At 38.6% G+C, this 21427-nt stretch overlaps 1 protein-coding gene across 1 annotated transcript; it reads right to left on the bottom strand.

Moving 5' to 3' along the window:
* Positions 1-2600: 2600 nt before the first annotated feature.
* On the bottom strand, positions 2601-19793 carry LOC139140503 (elongator complex protein 2-like). The gene is made up of 18 exons (XM_070709808.1): positions 19647-19793; positions 14580-14747; positions 12759-13008; positions 12164-12295; positions 10769-10936; positions 9948-10043; positions 9183-9283; positions 8676-8813; positions 7957-8112; positions 7518-7619; positions 6980-7069; positions 6474-6627; positions 5900-6030; positions 5421-5613; positions 5026-5147; positions 4561-4706; positions 4118-4219; positions 2601-3498 (listed from the first exon to the last, which is right to left on the bottom strand). The coding sequence occupies exons 1-18, from the start codon at positions 19770-19772 to the stop codon at positions 3333-3335; spliced, it is 2541 nt and encodes an 846-aa protein (XP_070565909.1). The 5' UTR covers positions 19773-19793; the 3' UTR covers positions 2601-3332.
* Positions 19794-21427: the final 1634 nt, after the last annotated feature.

Below are 21427 nucleotides of genomic sequence, written 5' to 3'. Positions count from 1 at the left end.
TGGATACATTACAGTAACTGAAGATAAGTTACAGAGATTGTTTCTATAGCAATTTGACCTGTACTTTGTGAACATGGTATATGCTTTGAGGGCAATAACTAAAATGATGGCAAATACCAGGTACTAGCTTTCATGTATTTTTTTATTGAAAGAATATACTTTGGCTACATTTGCAGAACCTATTGAAGTTGTTGGTTTCAGTGTCACTTGGTGAAAATTCCTAAATGTTGAAATGTTAAGCTTATACTCTCTCTCTCCACATTAAAAAAGATAAAAGAATATTTCAAGAGGATATTAAGATGGTAATTTTCATTATTTTCACACAAATTCACTCATAAAGTTGCAACATCTGGAGCAAGTATGATCATTAATTTATTTTAATCAATCATTTTAGAGCAAAAAAAAAAAAAATCAGAAATGACGATGTCAAGCAAAATTTTCATGACAATATGTGTGGACACTTGTTCCTAAATTCTGAAAAGAATAAAATTGTCAAAAATTTTCTAGAAAATAAAAATACTTAGAAAACCTTAAAAAATAAATAACATCTAAGCGAAGGACAGTAAAGAGTTACTTTTGCATAATGTATTGCAGAGAGGAAATATGTTATACTGCCTGCAGACATTATTGAGAAATTTTATGTGTTTGAGCTATCTTTAGTATTATTACATAATGCCTTAATGAGCAATAAGAAAATTAAACAGACAACTGCATCTGCGTGTCCCTGAAGATTCAGCTCTGTCTGAGCAATTGATGACATGTGCGATTTGTCATAATGTATATTAATGCACACAATGTTTGACGCTGTATTTTTTTGTTAATTTAGGGAGGTTTCTCTGGACTGTAGATACTGCATTCAGAGGTATACATCCTCTTTTGTCAAACCTCTTCCTGTCATTGCCAACAGCAAAAAAAATGGAAGTTATTCATTGCAGTATAATGAAAAAGTATATATAATAAGCTGCATGTGTACACAAGCATTACACTAGCTTTTATTAAAAAGTAATTTGAGTAATTTTGGATAACAATTCCCTGTATGTGCAGTGAATCATTTGAGAAGGGATTAAAGCACTCTTATTCTTCTGTACAGTAAATCAATTATTAAAACATTAGCTGTGAAATAGACTCAACCTCTAATGGACTATACTGCTGTATGGGAGACACTACAGACTTCCAGATATTATCTTTCAAACAGAATTCTAGTCACACTTGCATGGCAGCCTTGCCTTGAATTGTCAATAAACTCCCATCTTGGATGATTTTGCTTCTAGACCAAGTTTTGATCAATCAGGGTTGTCCGACTTTTATGAACACAATTTCAAGGTTCATTTCACAGGCAAAAGGGCAATTGCACAGTGACACTCCTGGACAGCAAACGCATGTAGCCACCTGTTACAACGGCAGAGTTTCCAAGAACAGCTAAATTAAACCACAGACATCTACAGATACATCATCCTGTCAAAATTTAATCAGAAATTGTTCAGCTCATCACAAGTGTTTCATAACTTACCACATGAGGAATGTAATTACATATGCATGGAACATGTGCAATTACATTCATGAAAACTCTCTCTACATGTTCTATTACCATGGTAACATAGAGTAAATTCAACTTTCTTATGACATGTTGAATGTTATGGAAATGTAATAAATGCCATTTCTGACTCATCATCTTCTGTTCCTAGAAGTTCTTCATCAGTTCAACTTTCAACTCATTACTATGCATCTTTTCCTCCAGCTGAATGTGAACGAAATGAGATAATTTTTCTGGATGATGCAATTGTTTTAGAAATTTACAGTGGTTTTCTCTTCCTTTTTCATACACTCACACAAAACATAGGCTGAAAAAGCAATAAAACAGTAAATATCCGGCAGTCTCAGAACTTCCATATCTGTCCTGTACTAAACGTTGAAACTTTTCTACAATTTGTGGCTCATGTATGTATTTGTAATTGTACACAATATATTTGTATGCATCAATATAGTTTTATTTATCTTCATTTTTTGTTCATTCATAGTTTTTCTTTTTTTTTTTGCTTTAGACATTGATTGCAGAGTAATTAAGACTTCAATCTGACAAAAAGTAGCAAGGTCATTTATCATCATTGTAGCAGAGAAATCATATCAATTATACTGCAAGCTGTACTCTATCACTGTGAATCCATTCAGTAAAAGAGGTGTGTCCATCGGTATTTGTTCCATGTATCTGAGGATATCAGTTTGACTACAGAGTGTATCCTCTCCATCTCCCTCAATGAAAATCAATTATTGTTAATTGAGTACATGTATGCTCTTTACTCACTAACTCCTTTTGAATCAATTTCAGAATTTCTGAAAACATCTGTCCTACACCAGAACACATAATGTGTACAAGTTCCTTGCACAACAGAGAACTGTGTCAAGTCTGTAGTACTCCGATTATGCTTACTCAGTGCAAACTGTTGGACATTGTAATTACAGGTGATTGTATTCTTCATATGATCTGGTTGCAATCTGCAGAATGCAGATCAGTGAAGAATTCTCATTGGGCCAAACCTGGCTTGTGTAATTCATTACACGCATCAGATGTCAGCTGTGCTGATAAAAATCAACCACCATCATAATCTTTCTCTTATGCATGTTACTTTATTACATCTCAATGCAAGCAACATTAACACTTACACGGGATGATTTACAAGACATCTGATCCACAGAGAGTAATTTCTTTCAAGACAGTAATAAATGACGACACTTTGATCTGCAAGGGCCTCCTTAGTGTAAGCGATTCAGAGGTCAATGACACCAATAAAAACACTATCAGAGAAGAGCACAGCATTTTGTCTAAATGTTTTTGCCTTACTTTTGTCTCATTGTATTCACAAAAGCTGTTGATCAATGGTGTCCCTTCTCAAAGGCTGTTTATTAAATGGTGAAGATACTTCAGCACATAAGTTTTTTCTGAGTGAGTGGACAATTGCACATGTCAAGTCTGTGTCTGTCAAAGGCTTCCTGAAAAGTCTCAGAGGGTACCAGCATAGAATATTTCAATCAGATAGACTGCATTTTGGTTCCTCAATTTAGAAGAGTCGTCAAAATTTGACATGCACAGCAAGAGAATGTCATCAAGATTGTCTTTATGAGATGGTTCCCTTCACATCTGTGTCCATACATCTAAACCTATAGGCATATTCACCCTGCCTTTGAAAGGATAGTCCCTGCTGGTTAGAATGACTGTCATAGCAACCCCATCATGGAGACTCCATATTGGAATGCAATATGAGTACTCCCTTGTCATTCATTTTCACCATTTTCAACAATTTTGTGTGATTTTAAATTCTCCAATTCCAGAATTATCAGGGTGAGACAACTTTTGAAATGTCCACATCGAATATCCTGACAGAATGATCAGCACTGCAACTTGCAAGTTTGAGTAAGACTGTTGGTTGATCTGAACTTGAACTCTGACCTCCTGAATGGTGTCGCCATCTTAGTCTTTTGACGGTCAGATTGTGTGATATACTGCATTGATGTTGTAAGGAAGAAACGGCCTTCTTGAAATGATATGAGAATATTTTGAAATTTTATATAGTGGATATACTTGGGAGGATTGTTCTACAGTTCTGTGGTGACATCTTGGAGATATCAAAAAATATCCAAATTTTGAAAGTCAATGTAGAGTGTTTAGTTAATTTCTCTTAGATTTTGGAGACAAGAACTTTTCTGTTAACTTTAATTTCACGGGTTGCAAACTTTGCTTTTCAGTAAAATCTGTGTCTTTCATGTAGTTGAGAATTTTTGGTGTTGGCAAAGTTAGGGCATTTGTCCAACCAACAGAAAGCATAAGGTCACATAGGTTGCTTGTATTGGCCATAAAGGCTACATTGCAAGTGATTTGAGATATTGCAGACATCTATTTTGCAGAAATTCTGGCTATTTGCTTGAGTCTGCATCACAGGAAATAAAGAGTGACAAAAATATGACTTTTTGCATGGTACAAAATTTTAACACACGGTAAATCAGTCTCATCATAAATAACAGTAGGTAATGATAAAACTGCAGTGAATTACGATGAATCAATCAGACTGCTAAACTAAATATCACAGTGTTCTAATGTCATAAGGCTATGTGTAAAGGATACGCTGCATCGAATAGAAGATATCTTTCCCATTGACTTGGTTTGTTGAGAGCCCAACCATAGATGAATATTGCACCAGATTCTGTTCCGATTGCAAGCATGTAGCTGGAAATGATTGAAAAAATTGAAAGAATAATCCATGGATAACAACATCACATGTTCTAAAATGACAAAGAGCACAACTTTGTGTAGTTGAGAATCATTATACAAATTTTCAAACTGTTTTATCTATGATACATAAGAGTATGGCAGTATCGCATTTCACAAATGGGAAGTTCAAATACTCATTCAAAAGTCCTTTGTTAACAACGACCTAGTGAGTAAGTTTTTTGCAAATTTCATATCAAACTTTATGAACTGATGGAATCTTCTTTGTGAAAACTTTATCATCATGATTGAAGTGAAAACAAAATCAACATTCTTCTACGATTGTACGACAAACCCACCTTTCTGTATTCGTTTTGACAGAAGCAAAGTCCACAGCTGTTGCTGAATCTTCGACATTCAAAGGAGTTGAAAGTGCAGTGTAGTTTCCTAGACAACTAGATGCTGGGTTAGCTCCATCATCTAACCTTTGACCCCAAACAATAACCTAAAAACAGTTAGATTTGCTGATTACAGAGAACATAGCAAAGCTTTCCCGATCTGGTTAGACTTTTGCCATTTTGTCAACACCAGCCTGTGAGGGCGCTATAATGTAAACTACAGCATTGTGCCTCTTTTGATGGTACGATTTAGGCCAACCGTATCTTCAGATCATTAGCAGATTCTGTCGGCCCCTCTGAAATTTTGCCATGAATTCAATTTCTTCCAATCACAAGCACTCTCTTAGTTTTCATTACAGAAACACTATGGTAGAATTCAACATACATTTCTGGAACACAGAATGGCCCTCTTTCTTACACACTTACTTTTTTGTCTCTTGATGCAGTTGCAAAGAATTTGTCATCATGTGACCAAGCACATGACCAGATGATTCTAGAGTGCAACGATGTCTTCTTGTCTGTGTATGCCGTGATTGAGTACAAAGGGTCTGAAAAAAGAACCATAGTATAGAAGACTATTGAATCATAGAATTATGAAGTGCAGTCAACAATTCTTTCTGGCTGACTGTTGAAAGGAACTTGCTAAAATGACAGATTTATGAAATAGCATCCTGTACAGAGAAATCATGGAGATTTTCTTACTTTTTATATCCTTTGATAAATGTCTTTAAAATTTCTTCTTCTGAAACTGTATGCACAAACAAACGCACACACACTCATATTTGTAACATTCATTTCCTTAAAGTTTGCAAGATACCCACCTGCTCCAGGTTGTCCAGCTTCCCTTTCTTTAAACAATGACCATGTTCTGTCCCTCGACACAGCCAGTAAATACTTGCCATTATGTGAGAATGCAAGTTGCGTTACCGTCAAAGAATGAGAAATCAATGAGGTCACCTGTTGCCATGTTTTTGTATCCCATAATATGATTGCAGCATATTCTACTTTTGCAGCCTGTTGAGAGGAGTAATACATTTTTTGCATGTTTATCAATTCATTTATATGTATATATACACATACACACTCACATTATATATATATTATATATATAAATATATATATATATATTATATATATATATATATATATATATATATATATATATATATATATATATCAGTGTTTTATTTAATTGCTGTCGTGTGATGTATGTAGATATGCTTCATATCATTGAAAAAAAGGAAACAAAATATTGGCTATAATTGCTAGAGTTACTTCAATGACTGTATACATTACATACCTTACAAGCCGAGGCAATCAGACTTCCGGCTGGATGGGTGGCCACACAGTAAATCTCATAACCATGGCCGTAGAGTTTTTGTGTCTCCGGCCAGAGTGTGTTCTGTAGCAGATGCTCCTCAGTGGGTGGTTCTGCAAAACCAAAGAAATATCAGTCATCATTCACCTGTGACACTGTAACATTCATTGTGCCTATGTATCAGTATCCTGTCACGCCATGGCTCCACTATCCTGAACACAAAAAACAATATTTTTATTACACGTTTACACTCCACAGAAACTCTTTCTTCTGCAGCATACATTTGGTAAGCAATTACAAAAAGTATAATGAAGTTTTCACTATGTTCAGGTGAAGAGCCACTGATTTATCAGAGGGAACTCAAAGCCTTGATTTGAGAATCAAAGTAACATTTACACAACCCTACTTGCCTATATAAAAAAACTGAATTTGATATGGAAAAATATGGTTTCCATCTTTGTGAAACAAATTTCAGTGACTAGATAATTTTCATATGTGATTGGTTTTGAGGAACCACATACACTGCCTGCAGATAAAATCAAACCAATCACCTCACCTGTCATATGAAGCGGTTGGAAGTACAGCTCTGGATACTGTTCATTTGGATGAACTTCCTTCTCTGACTGTGTAGACAGATCACCCTGGAAGATGGCCTTGTTTGACAGGCCGAGAGCTGGAACACTAGCTCCTTCTGGAAGATCTTTCCAATCCTGTGAGGAGCCATGAACACATTCCAATTTAACTTAACATGTTCACATACACTGCCCTGTTTTACAGAGCAACCTCAAAATTTGAAAATACAAAAGAAACATCTGAGGCCGATTTCGGGAAAGTAATTACTGAACATTCTCAATGACTGTCATTTATTTCCAAGACCATGTTGTGTACATATCACAGCAATGCACTTGTAGATATTTCATTTGGTTTCATATTTTGGTCATGACTTTGATCGTATTTTGAAATGATCATTCACTCATTGATTTCTTTACATCTTCATTTTCTTATTATGCTCAATACACTTTATTGCAGTATAAATGCAAGGTGATAAGAACTGACTCTAACCTGTTTCTTCAAGTCTTCTTTAGCATCTATTCCACAAAGCTGACCGAAATTTTCAACAAAGTTCTTTGGGGCATCAAACACTCGAAGGACCTACAATAGCAGTACAGCAAAGTATGTCAAATAGATCTCTAATTGACATTCTTTGATTACACAAACAATTGAAACAAGATGCACCTCTTCAGATTTCAGCCATTGGAGTTTGTTTTACAAAAGAAAAATTATTTCAAAACTGCAACGACACTCGACATTGCCTACAACACAAATAACAAAACAACGTACCGGTACACTTCAAAATCATGCAAAAGTTCCTCTCGTCTTTTCCACTCCAGTGTTCTCCACAGCTTAGAAGAACAGAGGGGCAACAATTTACATAAAAATTTATAATTTGCATATCTTTTGTTGTGAAATTGTATTCTTTTGTATGATCATTAACATATGAATAGATTGCTGGCAAAATAGAAGGGTGGCCTCTTGGAGAAGCCTGCTGTGCCATTGACATTGACATTTGTCACAAACCTAAAGATGTGACCTCACTCACCTTTTCATCCGCTCCTGACACAAGCCTGTATCTCCCAAGCATTGCCAAACACTGCATGTCGTATCCATGAACTTGTGGTCTTGAAATCTCATGCCAAGTTGTCTGTAGGTAGAACATACACTTAGCAAGATGCACCAAAACATGTGCGTGGTTACAACTGCAATTATCTGCCAAGATGCTCATTTACTTGACTCATCTATGTCTTCTTTATTCTTGGTGCAATTTCTAATACAACAATTATTTTTAACTTTTACTCTGATTATTCAGGGAAGTGACACCCCCACCATACTAAACAATTGACATGTTCCTAAAGATTCCAAAGATTTGCCAGCATCGACAAATTATGACAGACTTGTAATACAATTCACAGAATCAGAAAACCTTGATTCAAAAGTTTCTCCTTCTGATTACATCTGAGAGAAAATACTTTGCATGATACCTGATGGCCTGGTCGAATCCATGGAGCATGAAGCCTTGTCGTCTGGTCAGCACTGACACTCATTAAATATTCACCACCTTCTGGATCCCATGTTATATCCTGAACTGATTCAAAATGGCCGCCAACTGTTACCGCTGGTGACCAATGACCTGAGTCCTGTAAAAGTGAATTCCACAATGCTTGTGTAAAGGAAAAAGTACGGAAAAGGTGACATGATTTAAACACTTTTTTATTTATTGATCTTGTCCGTCACTGAACAGAAGAAATATTGTACGGTGAGGTAACCATTACTCAACTAGGGTAAGTAAGAGGCAATGAGAAGCGATATGTTATCTAAAAAAACAATTTTGTTAAATTTTCAGAAATCCACTTGTATATATGTCCATACAAACAGATTCTCACAATATTTCACAGCAATATTTCATCCTTTCAGCAGTTTTATTTAAGTCTATCAGACCATATCTTGGCATGATCCTGTTCTTTCCAACAGCAAAATTTGACCTCTGTAGGTTAGTGTGTTTATCCTCTTGCTGCCAAGATAATCTTGTGTACAGGAAATGGTATTGTATGTATCAAGTTCAAGGACTTGGTGAAAATTTTGCAGCAAAATTTGTATTATGTAAATCTTGACAAAAATTCCCATGTGGCAATGCTCCCACATGTCTATGGTACACCAAGATGGACATGAGCAACAAATTCAGCGTAAACAGACTTCTTACCTTAGCATCATCAGTTTTTGCGCATTGCCACAGATGAAATGCTCCTTGGTAACCATGGCCTAGGATGGACAATCCATCAGGACTGATCTGACAACCATACAATCCAAGTGTATTCCCACCGACCTCACCAACTCTGACCTGTACAGTGATATAACATGGTGAAATTTTCTATTCTTAAAGTTCAACATGTCACATAATTTGGATTTGAGAACAGCTTGCCCTGATACATTCATTTCATCTCATAAGATAAGACAGTCAGGTCGATTGTGAATACAAAATAATCTACCTGTTTTCACTCTTTATATTACGACAATTATCATTGATGTAATTGATCACAACCACTATGATCTTTTGTTGCATTCAAAAGTTGCTGACAACACAGATTGGTATTTACAATTGTGATGGAAGAGAGATTGCCATTTGACCTGTAGGCTAAATACTTACTTCTTTGCAAGCCAATTTTCTTGACATGAAAATACAGACAGTCACTACGACAAGCTTACTGACCTGATCTAACCATACACCAGAATCTTTATCCAGTTTCCATAGTATCATGGTTTTATCCATGGATGCTGAGAGTAAACACATCTCCTGGGACCTCCTGCCATCTGGAGGATGGAATCATCATAGAATTAATGAACGACAGCAGAGAAATCACTGAAGAGTATTTGTGAAATTCAATATAGCTACAGGGGGGAAGATACATGACCATTATACTGGTACATGTACATCATGGATATGTCTCTGTGGTTTATTTGCTTTCATACCATGATTATCAAATTCACTGGGACTGAAACAGTCTCTACAAGCATAAACTGAATTACAGTAAATGGATCAATTTGTCCAACACTGATGCTGTGCTTGATTCATTGTGGAGGACATAACTTTGAGTACTGAGGAGAACAGGTCAAACGTTAACACTGATTATATTACTATGATCTGTCTGTCGCATTTTAATTGGTCGAGCTGAACCATGTGACCGACCACAAATGCTGGGGCCCCATTGTCGTTCGCGTGTGGAAATTTTCGTAAATTTTGATGGTTTTTGGGGTTCGCAGATAATATAATGGAAATAACAGACTCCATGCTGACGATTAATGTTTATTTATTGGTTTGGGCTCCAAGAAAGCCAAAATTAATGGGCTTGGCAAGCCTCGCCTGTTAACTTTTGGCTTTCCTCTTGCCCTTGCCCATAAATAAACGTTAATGGGCAGCGCATCGCCCGTTATTTCTATAATAAAATACTTGACAATTCCAGCCAGCTTGCCATACCTTGAAACACTGGAGGTTGCCAATGTACACCATAGATCCAGTGATCATGGCCTGCTAATACGGACTCTAAGGAAGCTGCATAACAGAATTCTTTGCCTGGAAATCAAGACAAAACAAGCTTAATATTTTGATTGTTCTCAAATTTCTAACAATAATCTTCTTATTAAGATATAAATCAGAATGAATCTTGTATAGGAATGCAAGTTTCAACAAACTTTTCACAACGAGTGAAATTAAATTCACACAACTATAACTGGCAACCCGATGGCAAACATGCATGTTGCCCTGCTTTGATATACCAGAATGACAGTATTGCATTTTAAGCAAAGAATTAGATCTACAATAACGCATGTTCAAATTGCACAAACAATCTGTTGTATTGTGTCACAGAATGGAGAGGCTGTATCCTGAGACAGCCTGTAAGCCGTACTCTTCAAGGTCTCAAACTATTGTAGCTATTTTTATCATCATTATTAAGGTGTCCTATAAATGCTACAATACCATTAAATTAAATTTTTTATGAAGATAAAAATGGGAAACTGAAGTCCATAATAAGGAGAAAGGGAAAGAGGAGAAGAGAGGAGACAGAATGACAGATAGACAGACACATACAGTCAGAGAGAGAGAGAGAGAGAGAGAGAGAGAGAGAGAGAGAGAGAGAGAGAGAGAGAGAGAGAGAGAAGGAGACTGAGAAATAGAAAGTTTCATTCACTGTGTGAGGAACACTGGGGAAATATGTACAGTAGTTCTGGTAAACTAGCCAAAAATTGAAAAGTGCTTTAGAAATGTCAGTTACCTGTGCCACAAATTAAATTGCATACCTTTTTCCTTGACAGTAAATGTGTTTTCTTTGAGTTTGATTTCATCATCAACAGACGTGTCTACTGAGGGACCAGTAACATTCTCAGTTTTAGCCTGTCGTGGTGATATTCTCCATATTCTGATGAAGCAGTCTTGTGAACATGTGGCTAGCAACAGGTCACCGTCAGCTACAACATAATTGAAAGAACAACACATCACACGCTTACTCTTACATGTATTATCATTCGTTTTCACCTCAATGACAACTGTTTGAATGGGCACATATAAAATACTATAAACCGGGATATGTTTACAGCGGGTTATTTTCACGTTTTCTTTCCTGACAAACTATTGCGGCGGGCAATATTTGCGTTTGTTGAAACCACAAATGGGAGCCCCCTTGTCAGTGTCATTGTGCATCTATTTGGGAGGTCAAGTGTCAAAGTTTGTCAACTTGTCTTCGTGCTATGCACCCTATTAGCACATGTCGACTTGTAGAGTGTCAAACGATATCTATTGTTTACGTTGAGAGCGGGGGTTTTGTCGCAACGTTGTCTTTTGATCATGCACTTTTCGCCTCGTACTACTCTTTTTCCTGTGTTTCACAAAATGTTTGCGGCAATATTCAAAGGGGAAAAATGTATTAATAGGGTGAGTTTCGTCAACTTCATCTTATTCTGACTTTGCTATCTGCCTCGTCAACTACTTCGAGTTACCACATTCAATCTATCGAGAGCGATAAACATGTGGCGATATCCCGGGGGCGATATCTGAAGACAGTTAGGTCTCCACCAAAGCTGGGTTTACCTGACTCGTCTAACACTGCTGGTGCTGCGAAAGTAAATGAAGAGGTGTCGAAAGTTTTGGATGAAATTTTCGTTTCTCCGAGCGGAAAATGAAAACGCAGCACCTATGTGTGTAGTGACGGTGTGATCGATCGAAAGTTCAAGTTGTGTGAAATACTCAGGAAAGGAGGGGGTCATGGGATTCGAATGAAAAGTGGGAGAAATCAAATACTTTATATTGCAAATAAAATTAAACTTTCCATTAAAGATATCAACTTTATCTATCGAAGTCTGCATGTGCATAGAGCCAAAGTTTCGCCATATTACGTAGTACTAGTATTGTGATGTCATGAATATTAATAAGTTGGTAAGGGAGCTTCGCGGGTGGGAAATTTTCGCGTTTTGTTTGTGGTCACGAAAGTCGCAAAGATATCCCACACGCAAAAATATTTCCGTTTACAGTAATGAGCACTGAACAGTCCTTTAACGTAACATGACCAACAGATAATGCAGAACTTGCAAATAAAAAGTGTCTGCTTTATCAGATCATCAGAAAAAAAAAACGCCAATGAAAACATCAGTGAGATTACTTAACAGGAAATACACAGAATATTTGGATTTCTCTCTCACCACCGACAGCGAATTCTAATCCTCTGACCCAGTCTTCATGTCCATACAGGGAGTGGACTTTGACAAATTTGTCACCGTCTTGGACATAAAGCTTGACTTTGCACTCATCACCACCCAGAGCTAAAATTGGTACTGTAGGCAGAAAAAAAAATACAGTAAGAAGCATGGTGGAATATCACACAGCCTGAAGTATGGAATTGCTATGTGTGACTTCTATGCATTGGTGTACCAAGAGCATGGAGGGTCATTCCATACACAGCCAATCTCTGCTTACATATGACATGCAGAGAAATGGTAATCTATATATAGCCCCCTCCCTCCCCTCTTACTCCACAATGTACATTGATGGCCCTCAATTGTCTCGTAAAGCGAGGCTCTACAATTTGGCTCTGAAAGCAAGCTATGCATTGTGTATAGCACACTTAATTGTCCTCTTTGGCAATTTTGATATCTACATAGTAAATAGGAGACGAAGTCTTGAAATGTTTTATCTGAAAGGCTATGACTGAATGTTGTATGAATTAGATATATTGTGATGTTCAATCTGAAAAGTTCAATTCAAAATGATGCAATGTACAATGATGCAGTAATTTACCTGTTGTCCCCGGCAACAAGAACCAAGCAACATCCAATGCGAACCCGTTGCCCTGGGAAATGCTTTGCAGCAACTCAAATTGATCTTCGCCATCTTTTCTCCGCCATATTTTCACTGTTGAATCGACTGATGTGGTTGCTAGGAGACAGGCAGGTATCTCAGAAAGCTTGTCTTCATCATTCGGTAAATAGATAGCATCAAGTGCTGTGACCGCACTACTGTGACCTGTCAGTGCTGCAACTGGCTTATACTGTGAAAAAAAATATCAAATTAGGATAAAAACTAGAAAGCATTTGCAAGCAAAAGCGAAGTTCCAGAGACCAGAGCAGCGGAAGAAACAAGAGAATGTGTGACAAAGATAGGTGCAGAATGAAAGAGTGCTTTGGATTTTAATGTTCAAGCACGTACCTATAGTTAGGGCTGCTAGCAGTAAAACACCATAATACAACTAAAAGCAAGGCAGAACACAGATTACAAATGCCTACATGTACGGTAAAAACGCAACAGATACATACGGGGGCGACAACGCACGGAAATGTATATCAGACGACATTCTCGCGAGCCAGAGCAATAATTTTCGCTCCGCTGACCTACGCAAACAAATCAATCGCTTGACGGGTAGCGCTGAGTTGTTGCCGTAAAGAGGCGCGTGGTTTACGACGATGATCAGACGAGAGGAAACATCGGACCATGGATCTATTTTTTACATCCATGATCGGACCTAGGCCGTTGAAATTGAAAACCGAGGCCACATGCATTGTCATTTGATTAAAAGCACTGAAACGGCGGGCAGTTTCTCCGCCAAAACAGCCGATTTTGAATCCAAATTTTGCATTGATCTTCGTTTTCGAGCACACCCACCTCGCCTAGGTACACGATGTGCCCAGCCGCGCTTGTAAACTTACAAAAAGCCTATTTTTCTCTCTCTATGCGAGCGAAACCCGCCGCCATTGTTATCTCATGAGCATTCGGGCGAAACAGTATAGCGCCACGTACGGCGAGTATTTAGAGAAAAATAAAATCAAAAAGCAACAAAAAACAAAGCGAAAGAAAGCTAGAATTATTAATAGCTGAACGCAATATGATAGTCGAGCAATGGAGAATAACAAATAAATAAATAAACACACAAGAAATGCCCGTAAAACCCGTCCGAACTGAGCGATGACGTCATAAGCGTGTCGCAATGCATTCTGGGTAATTAAGGTAAAATTTGTGTATAGCACGTTCTATGATAGTAATACCGGAAATAGAGAAAGAAAGAAAGAAAGAAAGAAAGAAAGAAAGAAAGAAGGAAAGTGAGCAAAAACTAACAGTTCCAGAGCTGGTCTCTGGAACTTAGGATAAAAATAATGATAGGACTGCATTCAAAGGGAAAACTGTTGGTGTTTGAATACCGAAACACTAGTCATGACAAAAAGAAACTAACAAAGTGCGCCGCAATGCATATCTGTTATGGAATAATGGGCAGTCATGTGACAGACATCCTTGAGGTTCATATCACAGTCTATCAATGGAATGAGTCCATGATAAAGGAAAGTTGACATAGTTATTGTGTATTATTTGGATATAAAAAACAATATTATACTGTAGCCTGTTGAGTGGAAATAGAACGTAATAGCTTACGTAATGGTATCAGAGTGATTGATTATACTTATGCATGTCACATGAACCTTTTGAAAGAATTTCAACTGATGGTTATCCTTAAACTGGTAAAACAAAAATTTTCTGTTTTGATGATGGACTCTGAATAGACTCAAGGATTCAGATCTAAAATGATAGATACTTATATAATGTTACACTGTTACAGGTGAAAATGCATACCTCGACTTCCTTTCCCCTCCATACGATGACAGTGTTATCTGTTGAACCAGAGACCAGTTCAGTTTCATCGCCATTTTCAAGTACAGGGCACTGAATCCATTTGACACAGTTCACTTTGTCCTTGTGGCCATTTAACATGGATAATATAGCTCCACTTCCATTTTGCACCTGATAATAGAAATAGTAAACGGTGCAGAATTCTAAGTTCATAGGAACGTGTATATTTGATAGTAATAATGGGTAGTTTTGGAGAAGAGGATGTTTTACAATTTTTGTGCATTTTGAGCAAATTGGTAGGGGTCCGATATCTAAAACGGTGCCTGTCAAAATCTGCAATAATATGATAACACCACATTTCAAGATAAACAAAAGACCATAAAAGAGAGGGTCTATGGTTAAACATATGTGATTTTGTTTTCAAGATGTCTTGGCAGACAGACTTCCTACTTCAGGCTCCATGCCATGGACATTGTCTGGACACGTAGCCTATCATCGGTCCTACTAATTACTGCCCGTCGCTGCCCGTCACTGCCCGTCGACTGCCCGTCAGGAAATTAACCTTCCAATTACTGTAATCTGTCGATATATCAATACCAAAGACCACTTATATAATAGAAAGCTACAAAATAAGAGTCTGTTTTACTCCAAATGCCCGAGTCCTGTCTCAGAACTAACGTGAATATTGGAGCGCTAAGTTCTCTACTCGACGGGCAGTGATGATAGGCCGTGTTCGGACATCGATTACGATCAGTGTTGCCACTCGTTCGCAAATCAACGTTGTTGGGGTCTGGGACGACAATTTTGTTTGGTTGTATAATAAGTTATGTTTTTGATATGAGATATCAACTGATTACAGTCGTTGAAAGGTAAATTTCCCGACGGCAGTGACGGGCAGTAGTCGGACGTCGACGGGCAGTATGTATGGCCAATGGTGATGCATGTACGATCACACGATTAGCGTTATCATGAGGGGAACGCTCCATTAACTTGGACGTACCCGAGTAACCCGAGTTGGTTATCAGAGGATTAATCTCTATGTCAACATATGCGAACAGATTATCTTTTAGTGTAAACAAAACATTAGCACTGCCGGAACTACTTTTAGCATGGCCAATGCCAGTCGGCGCCTGACTTGATGATGGCCCCCCTGTCCGGCACTCAGGATTTCCAACCAGCGTTAAAAGTGCCGTCCAGCACTTGCTGTTACTTTGAGGTCATCATTTAGTTCATAAAATTGCATGAAGAGTTTACAAAAACGAGTGTACTATAGAATCCCTTTCAAATAAAATGCTGTTTAAACAATACTAGCAGTTAATTAACGTACGCTGATTTTGCATACGAAAAGCTATTTTTGTATGAATGTTTATACCCCTATAAAAGAAAGTACAGTAGCGAAAATCAGCACAACAAAACAGGACTTCAGCACAACAAAACAGGACTTTTACTAAAACGCACTCTTTCAATTTCAGTTCAGACTCACATTGCGGAAAGGTGCATGCAATGCAATGAAAGTCACGAGCAAACTTTGGTGTCAACGGATCCAGTCTTTGAATTATCAATGAACACTCACTTATTTTTCTGGTCAGAAGCCAAAGGCTACTTGTCTATCGCAACAAGCCTCTCTGTTTGAATCCGCGTGTTCATTTTTAGCCGGATGCCGGCCTAATTGACTGGCTACTTCCGTATTTGGCCAGCTACTTTTCAGCAATGTTTTGCTCTCTAGCCCCGAAATTCTGGTTTTGATAATAATATTTTGATATATGCTGTCTTGCAAGCCGGAGATAACATTTCAGAAGTGCCTATGTGGCTATATGTAATCTAGCAATTTACGCGGTGAACTTGTTGCTATCTAGTATCAGCCTGTAGTACCGCGATCTGCGAACATGTACTGTACTGGGAATCGCTCTCGAGGTCATCCTTGCTTTCCCGACTACAGCCCGAATTATTCCGACGTTCACATCGGGTGCAGCTTACCATTGGACTGACGTTACGCCCACCAATAGCCGGCCATTTCCGAATAAAGCCGACGTTTGTTTCTCTCAAACGCGAAAGAGAAGAAAGTCTCAAACGCGGAAGAGAAAGTCGACGTTCCAGAGCTTTTGTTTTCTGCGTAAGAGTTGGGCCTTGTCTGATGGGTAGGTTTTTGATCAAATGTAAAGCAACCAAAAGTTACTGAGTCTCATTTTTCATACTTTTGAAACGCCACGTCAATCCATCCATAGTCGATCATAGATCTACATCGCGTTTTGTGGAGGGGCCGTGGTTTAAAGGCGGAGCCTCCCTTTAAAAGGGCGCCAACCTATGGCGGCGTTCATTGTGTAAGTGGACACCAAACAGGCAACATGTGGGCACACGCTGCAGAAAATGCCACTTTTTATTTTTTCCGCTTTTTAGTCTGTCTGCGGCCGCAAAAACGCAGACAGACTGCCAAGCGGTCAGCGCGAAGTTGCTGCCGATCGAACTCTGTGGTTATATTCAAAGTCTAACGCGACTGGAAGACAATTTTTAGGAAATTCGAGCGTTTGTGGTGGGGAATCAATGACCGTTGGCGATTTGAACTGACTGTCAATCAAACGCTTGTATAAACTCTGTTTGCAGGATTAGCAAAGGTTGACAAAAGATTGAGATCAGTTTGTGTAATTAATGTTATAGAAATCAAACATCATACTGGCCATGTGTTTGACTGGGAGGAGAACTCCACTAATGCGAGAACCTGGGATTGAAAAGTGCGGCTTTAAGCGGAAGGGAAAGTCTACGCGGGAGTCTACGCTTGAAAACTTTGATTTTTTGCGTAAGAGTAGGACTTTGTCTGTTGGTTGCCGGAGGTTTTAGATCAAATCTAAATAAACAAACAATTACTTGGTCTCATTTTTCGTACTTTTGAAACGCTACGTCGATCACAGTGTCAACTTTCAGGTCGACCACAGTCCCTCTATCCACCGGTCTGGAAACGCCTATTGTAAAAGGTGTCAATCACCTGGACCGCACAGCCAAACCGCGATACGAGGGGCAGTCACGTGATAATGCGTAGCTTGGGTTTGTCCTGCATGCCACAGTCCCCGATTGTGTGTTCGCTTTTCTCGAATTTTCGCTGTTTTTGGCTCTATTAAGTGTTCTCTGCGTCTATCTACGACACGAAGACAGAAATCATCATATCTTGAAACCGATGTTTGTTTTTCGTGATCCTTCTCCCATCGTAAATGATGATAGTGTACGATAATTTCTGGGGTTGATCGCTGCGAGTGTGTTGACGTAGCACAAGCAACGGCTGGAATCAAACCGGAAAATTTGTCGTCGCTTTCTCTTGCAATGCTAGTATTCAGTGCCTCCAAATATGATAAAATATGTTTTCTGTGTAATATTCTGTGAAATCATGTCTGTTAACTGAGCAGAATAGGAAAGACAACTGCAGAAATGCATGGATAGAGGGACTGTGGGTCGACCGATATTGCATTATGTGTAAGCTTACTGTGTCACAATCGACTAATCGACTGCAGCTGTGTTGTACACATACGGGTTCGTACAGGTTGACGTTGGGTGTCGTCAATTTGGAATTTTATCAAACATGAACACTGGAATTTTGCTCTCTTTTTCAATTATATTCAACATCACCAAAAATCAATGGTAAGCTTGCGAATTCGTTTTATTGTGAAATTAATACCGTGAATTAAATCACTGAAATTGTGCCGTCCGCCGACCGGCCTCGTTAACTGCCTCTACTATTTCTCCTTTCTTATAATATGTACGAGTGGCCATACTGTTTACAGACGGATCCGGCTAGCAATTCATAGACTTAAATTCGCTCCATACGAGATGTAATGTCACAGGATACGCGCAGCTCTTGGAGTCCTTACTCACTCGTTACGTTGTTTGCAAGTGCAGAAAAATCTCGCCACATGGAAAGAACGTTCCATGCTGTTCTGATCACATTTGCATATACGATCAATGCGCGTTACCGAAGTGAAGCGTCGAAAATAGGAAACTTGAATGAAAATGAACGAAGAACGATATTTTGTTTCACCATAATTCTAAAACTTAGTTTAGAGCCTAAATTAAAGAATAAACTAGATTACTTGCATTGAAAAAGGGCAGTTCACTATTTCCTGTCAACATAGTTCCATGTGCAAGCATATGTGTGTGCCCGTGGTATTGAGTGAGTCGTTACAGCCCTGACGTTCCTATCATAGCACCAGCTCGATAAGATAATCGCAACAATGGAAAATTAACACCTTGGGGATTAAAAGTCTTCTGTTTGTCACCCGAGTTGGCAGGCAGCAACTCGGGTTTCAGGTACCATCAAAGTTAAATGGAGCCTTCCCCTAATGCTACTCGTTCGAAAATCAACATTTTTCGGATCTTGGAATATTATTTCGTTCGTTTTTACAAAGAGTAGTGGTCTTCGGTATTGAAATATCGACTGATTACAGTAATTGGAAGGCTAATTTCCTGACGGGCAGTGACGGGCAGTGACGGGCAGTAATTAGTAGGACCCGCCTATCATTTTCACTTGAAATCAACTTCAGCAGAAGACTCGTGACATATAAATGCCATTTCTAAGCACTTTTAGTACAATAAAGGCCTGACCCACAGACTAATACAGGCGGAGAGGAAGACAGACTGCTATATTGTGGGCTCCAACACAAATGATCGCCCAAATACGACACTATAAACCCTCGAGGGTCTATTGACAAACATAATACATTTCTTTACCCTGGGTGATCCAAATAACTCCCTACTCCCAAGGTATTGCAACTTTATGAAAGCTCAAGACATAAACCGATGTCTTGTTGTAGTCGTAGAGGCTACCATGGTTGCAGTCCAGTACGTCGTGGATGCTGCAGTTCTGTAATCCATGACTTTCCCCGGCAAGTTTGTGTAGTCGGGAAAGGGCTCACCTTTCCCACTTCTCGAATTCGCCGGGGAAAGTTGTGGACTACGTAAGTGCAGCAAACGTCTTGGTTGTGAACTTATATGTATACTGTTCCATGCATTTGAGACTATTAGTATTAAAACCAAACTCTGTGCCCAGACGCTCAATCGAATGATAGATTCTGTTCACTTTCTTACCTTTGGTCGATATAGAGCTACGGATCTACAACTGCCAAAAGCTACAATACCGTTTCTCCCCCAGTGTGCGCTGTGGGGAGTTCTGTTGCAAGATGCGCTAATATAACATGTGGATACAGTCGCCATTTCCTAACTTGACCTCTAACCTTTTACCTACCCATAATGCCGATATAAACAGAAGAACATCGAGTCGCAGACGGTCGTCAATCTGTGGCTGTTCACAGATGGCAATTGCCTTGACCGGATTGTTTAGAGTACAGTTTGAACAAACTTTTCGAGCAATTTAATTTTGATATATGGCAATAGCAACTGCTGATGTTCTCTGAATTAGTCCTTCTGCTAAATGTTTTGTTTTCCAATACCGATAAACAGTCACAGTCCCTCGTGAGCTATTCAGCTCTGGGACTATTCGCCCCATAGACGTGTATACATAAGCGAGAAACAACCCTCGCTTATGTACACACGTCTACGGGGCGAATAGTCCCAGAGCTGAATAGCTCACGAGGGACTGTGTAAACAATCGAACAAGGGGTCCATTTCTTGGACGTACAACGTCATTGATATGGTTGGCAATTATCAGAAGTAATGGCTATGGGACGCGAGAAGAATTAATGCAGGGTGCATGAAAAAATTAATGATAGCAAAATACAACTGTAAGATTTTTCTTAACCGAGGAAAGAGAGCTTCAAACTCTGTCCGGAAACTTTGAGAAAATAATTCTGTTGCAACTACTGAAGCTGGACGCGTGTTTGCCTTTGCTATTTTGGCGAAAGAATTAGGCGAAGTCTTTTATGTTCCGGAAATATGCTTAAATATTTATGGCGGAACTCTTCTTCATAAGCTTATTATGCTTATTGTGACGTCGTTTTACGTGCTCCAGTGTTTCAGGTCTATGGTAAGGTGGAGGAATTCTAATCAGTATATCAATAGTGTTTTATTGCGATTATATGAAATTAAATCATTGAATCCTCACGCGTGCGACAAAGAGAAAGAGAAAACTGACATCAAGGTCGAGAAACGTAGCCCGTTTGGACACAACTTGCTTGCTTCTTAGGGAACCACCATTATTTACGACCGGGGGGGGGGTCGGAGGAATTCTCATTAACGATAAAATAACAACGCGCCTGGAAATTGAAAAAAAAACAACTCTTGCTCAAACTTTCTTTAGGGATAATTAAAGCAATCCTTTTCGAAATCAAGAACAAAAATCAGTGGTCACTGTGCAAATTTTGATACTAGAGGAACGAATTACCGAACATTTACAGACCTTTGACATTCAAAATGACGCTATCGCTGAGGTGAAATAAAATTTCACAAAAAGAAGCCGGTGAACACTTTCATGATTGCACAAGCTTTAACATAAGTCCTCAAAAGTGGCAGACAAAAATTTTGTGAAGGTTCGAGAGTCTAAGTATCTGTCCCCGAACCATTGCGAGTGAAACATACCCTGCAAGTGTTACTTACATTATGTAGGTTTATATATTGCTTCTGATACAAATTCAGGAACTCATTGTCATTTCTGTTGATAAAAAAGGCACCGTAGATGACTATATTCAGTGTCTTTGCTTGGAAATTAGTCTTCCTCATTTGTCGATTTTTTCCCTTCACGGTACCAGTAATAGTCAAAGTACGGTCCCTCTCCGGGAACGTGGTCAAAGTAAATTGTAAAAAGATATAATTTATTTATTGGAAATAGGGTTGACGGTTGCAGCATATTTTCGTAGTCGTTGATAGGAAAATGTATAAAAATATATATTGCATAAATTTCATTTTCAGCCATT

This window comes from Ptychodera flava, chromosome 9 (assembly GCF_041260155.1).
Source record: "Ptychodera flava strain L36383 chromosome 9, AS_Pfla_20210202, whole genome shotgun sequence".
Classification (NCBI taxonomy): domain Eukaryota; kingdom Metazoa; phylum Hemichordata; class Enteropneusta; family Ptychoderidae; genus Ptychodera; species Ptychodera flava.
This window is presented reverse-complemented; position numbering and strand designations above follow the sequence as displayed.

Coding starts and splice junctions, on each gene's coding strand:
- LOC139140503 (XM_070709808.1), bottom strand. CDS start 19,772: ATGGCGACTGTATCCACATGTTATATTAGCGCATCTTGCAACAGAACT. Junction 13,009..14,579: donor GGAGGGGAAAGGAAGTCGAG/GTATGCATTTTC, acceptor TTTTTTTCACAG/TATAAGCCAGTTGCAGCACT. Junction 7,620..7,956: donor GGATTCGACCAGGCCATCAG/GTATCATGCAAA, acceptor TTCTACCTACAG/ACAACTTGGCATGAGATTTC.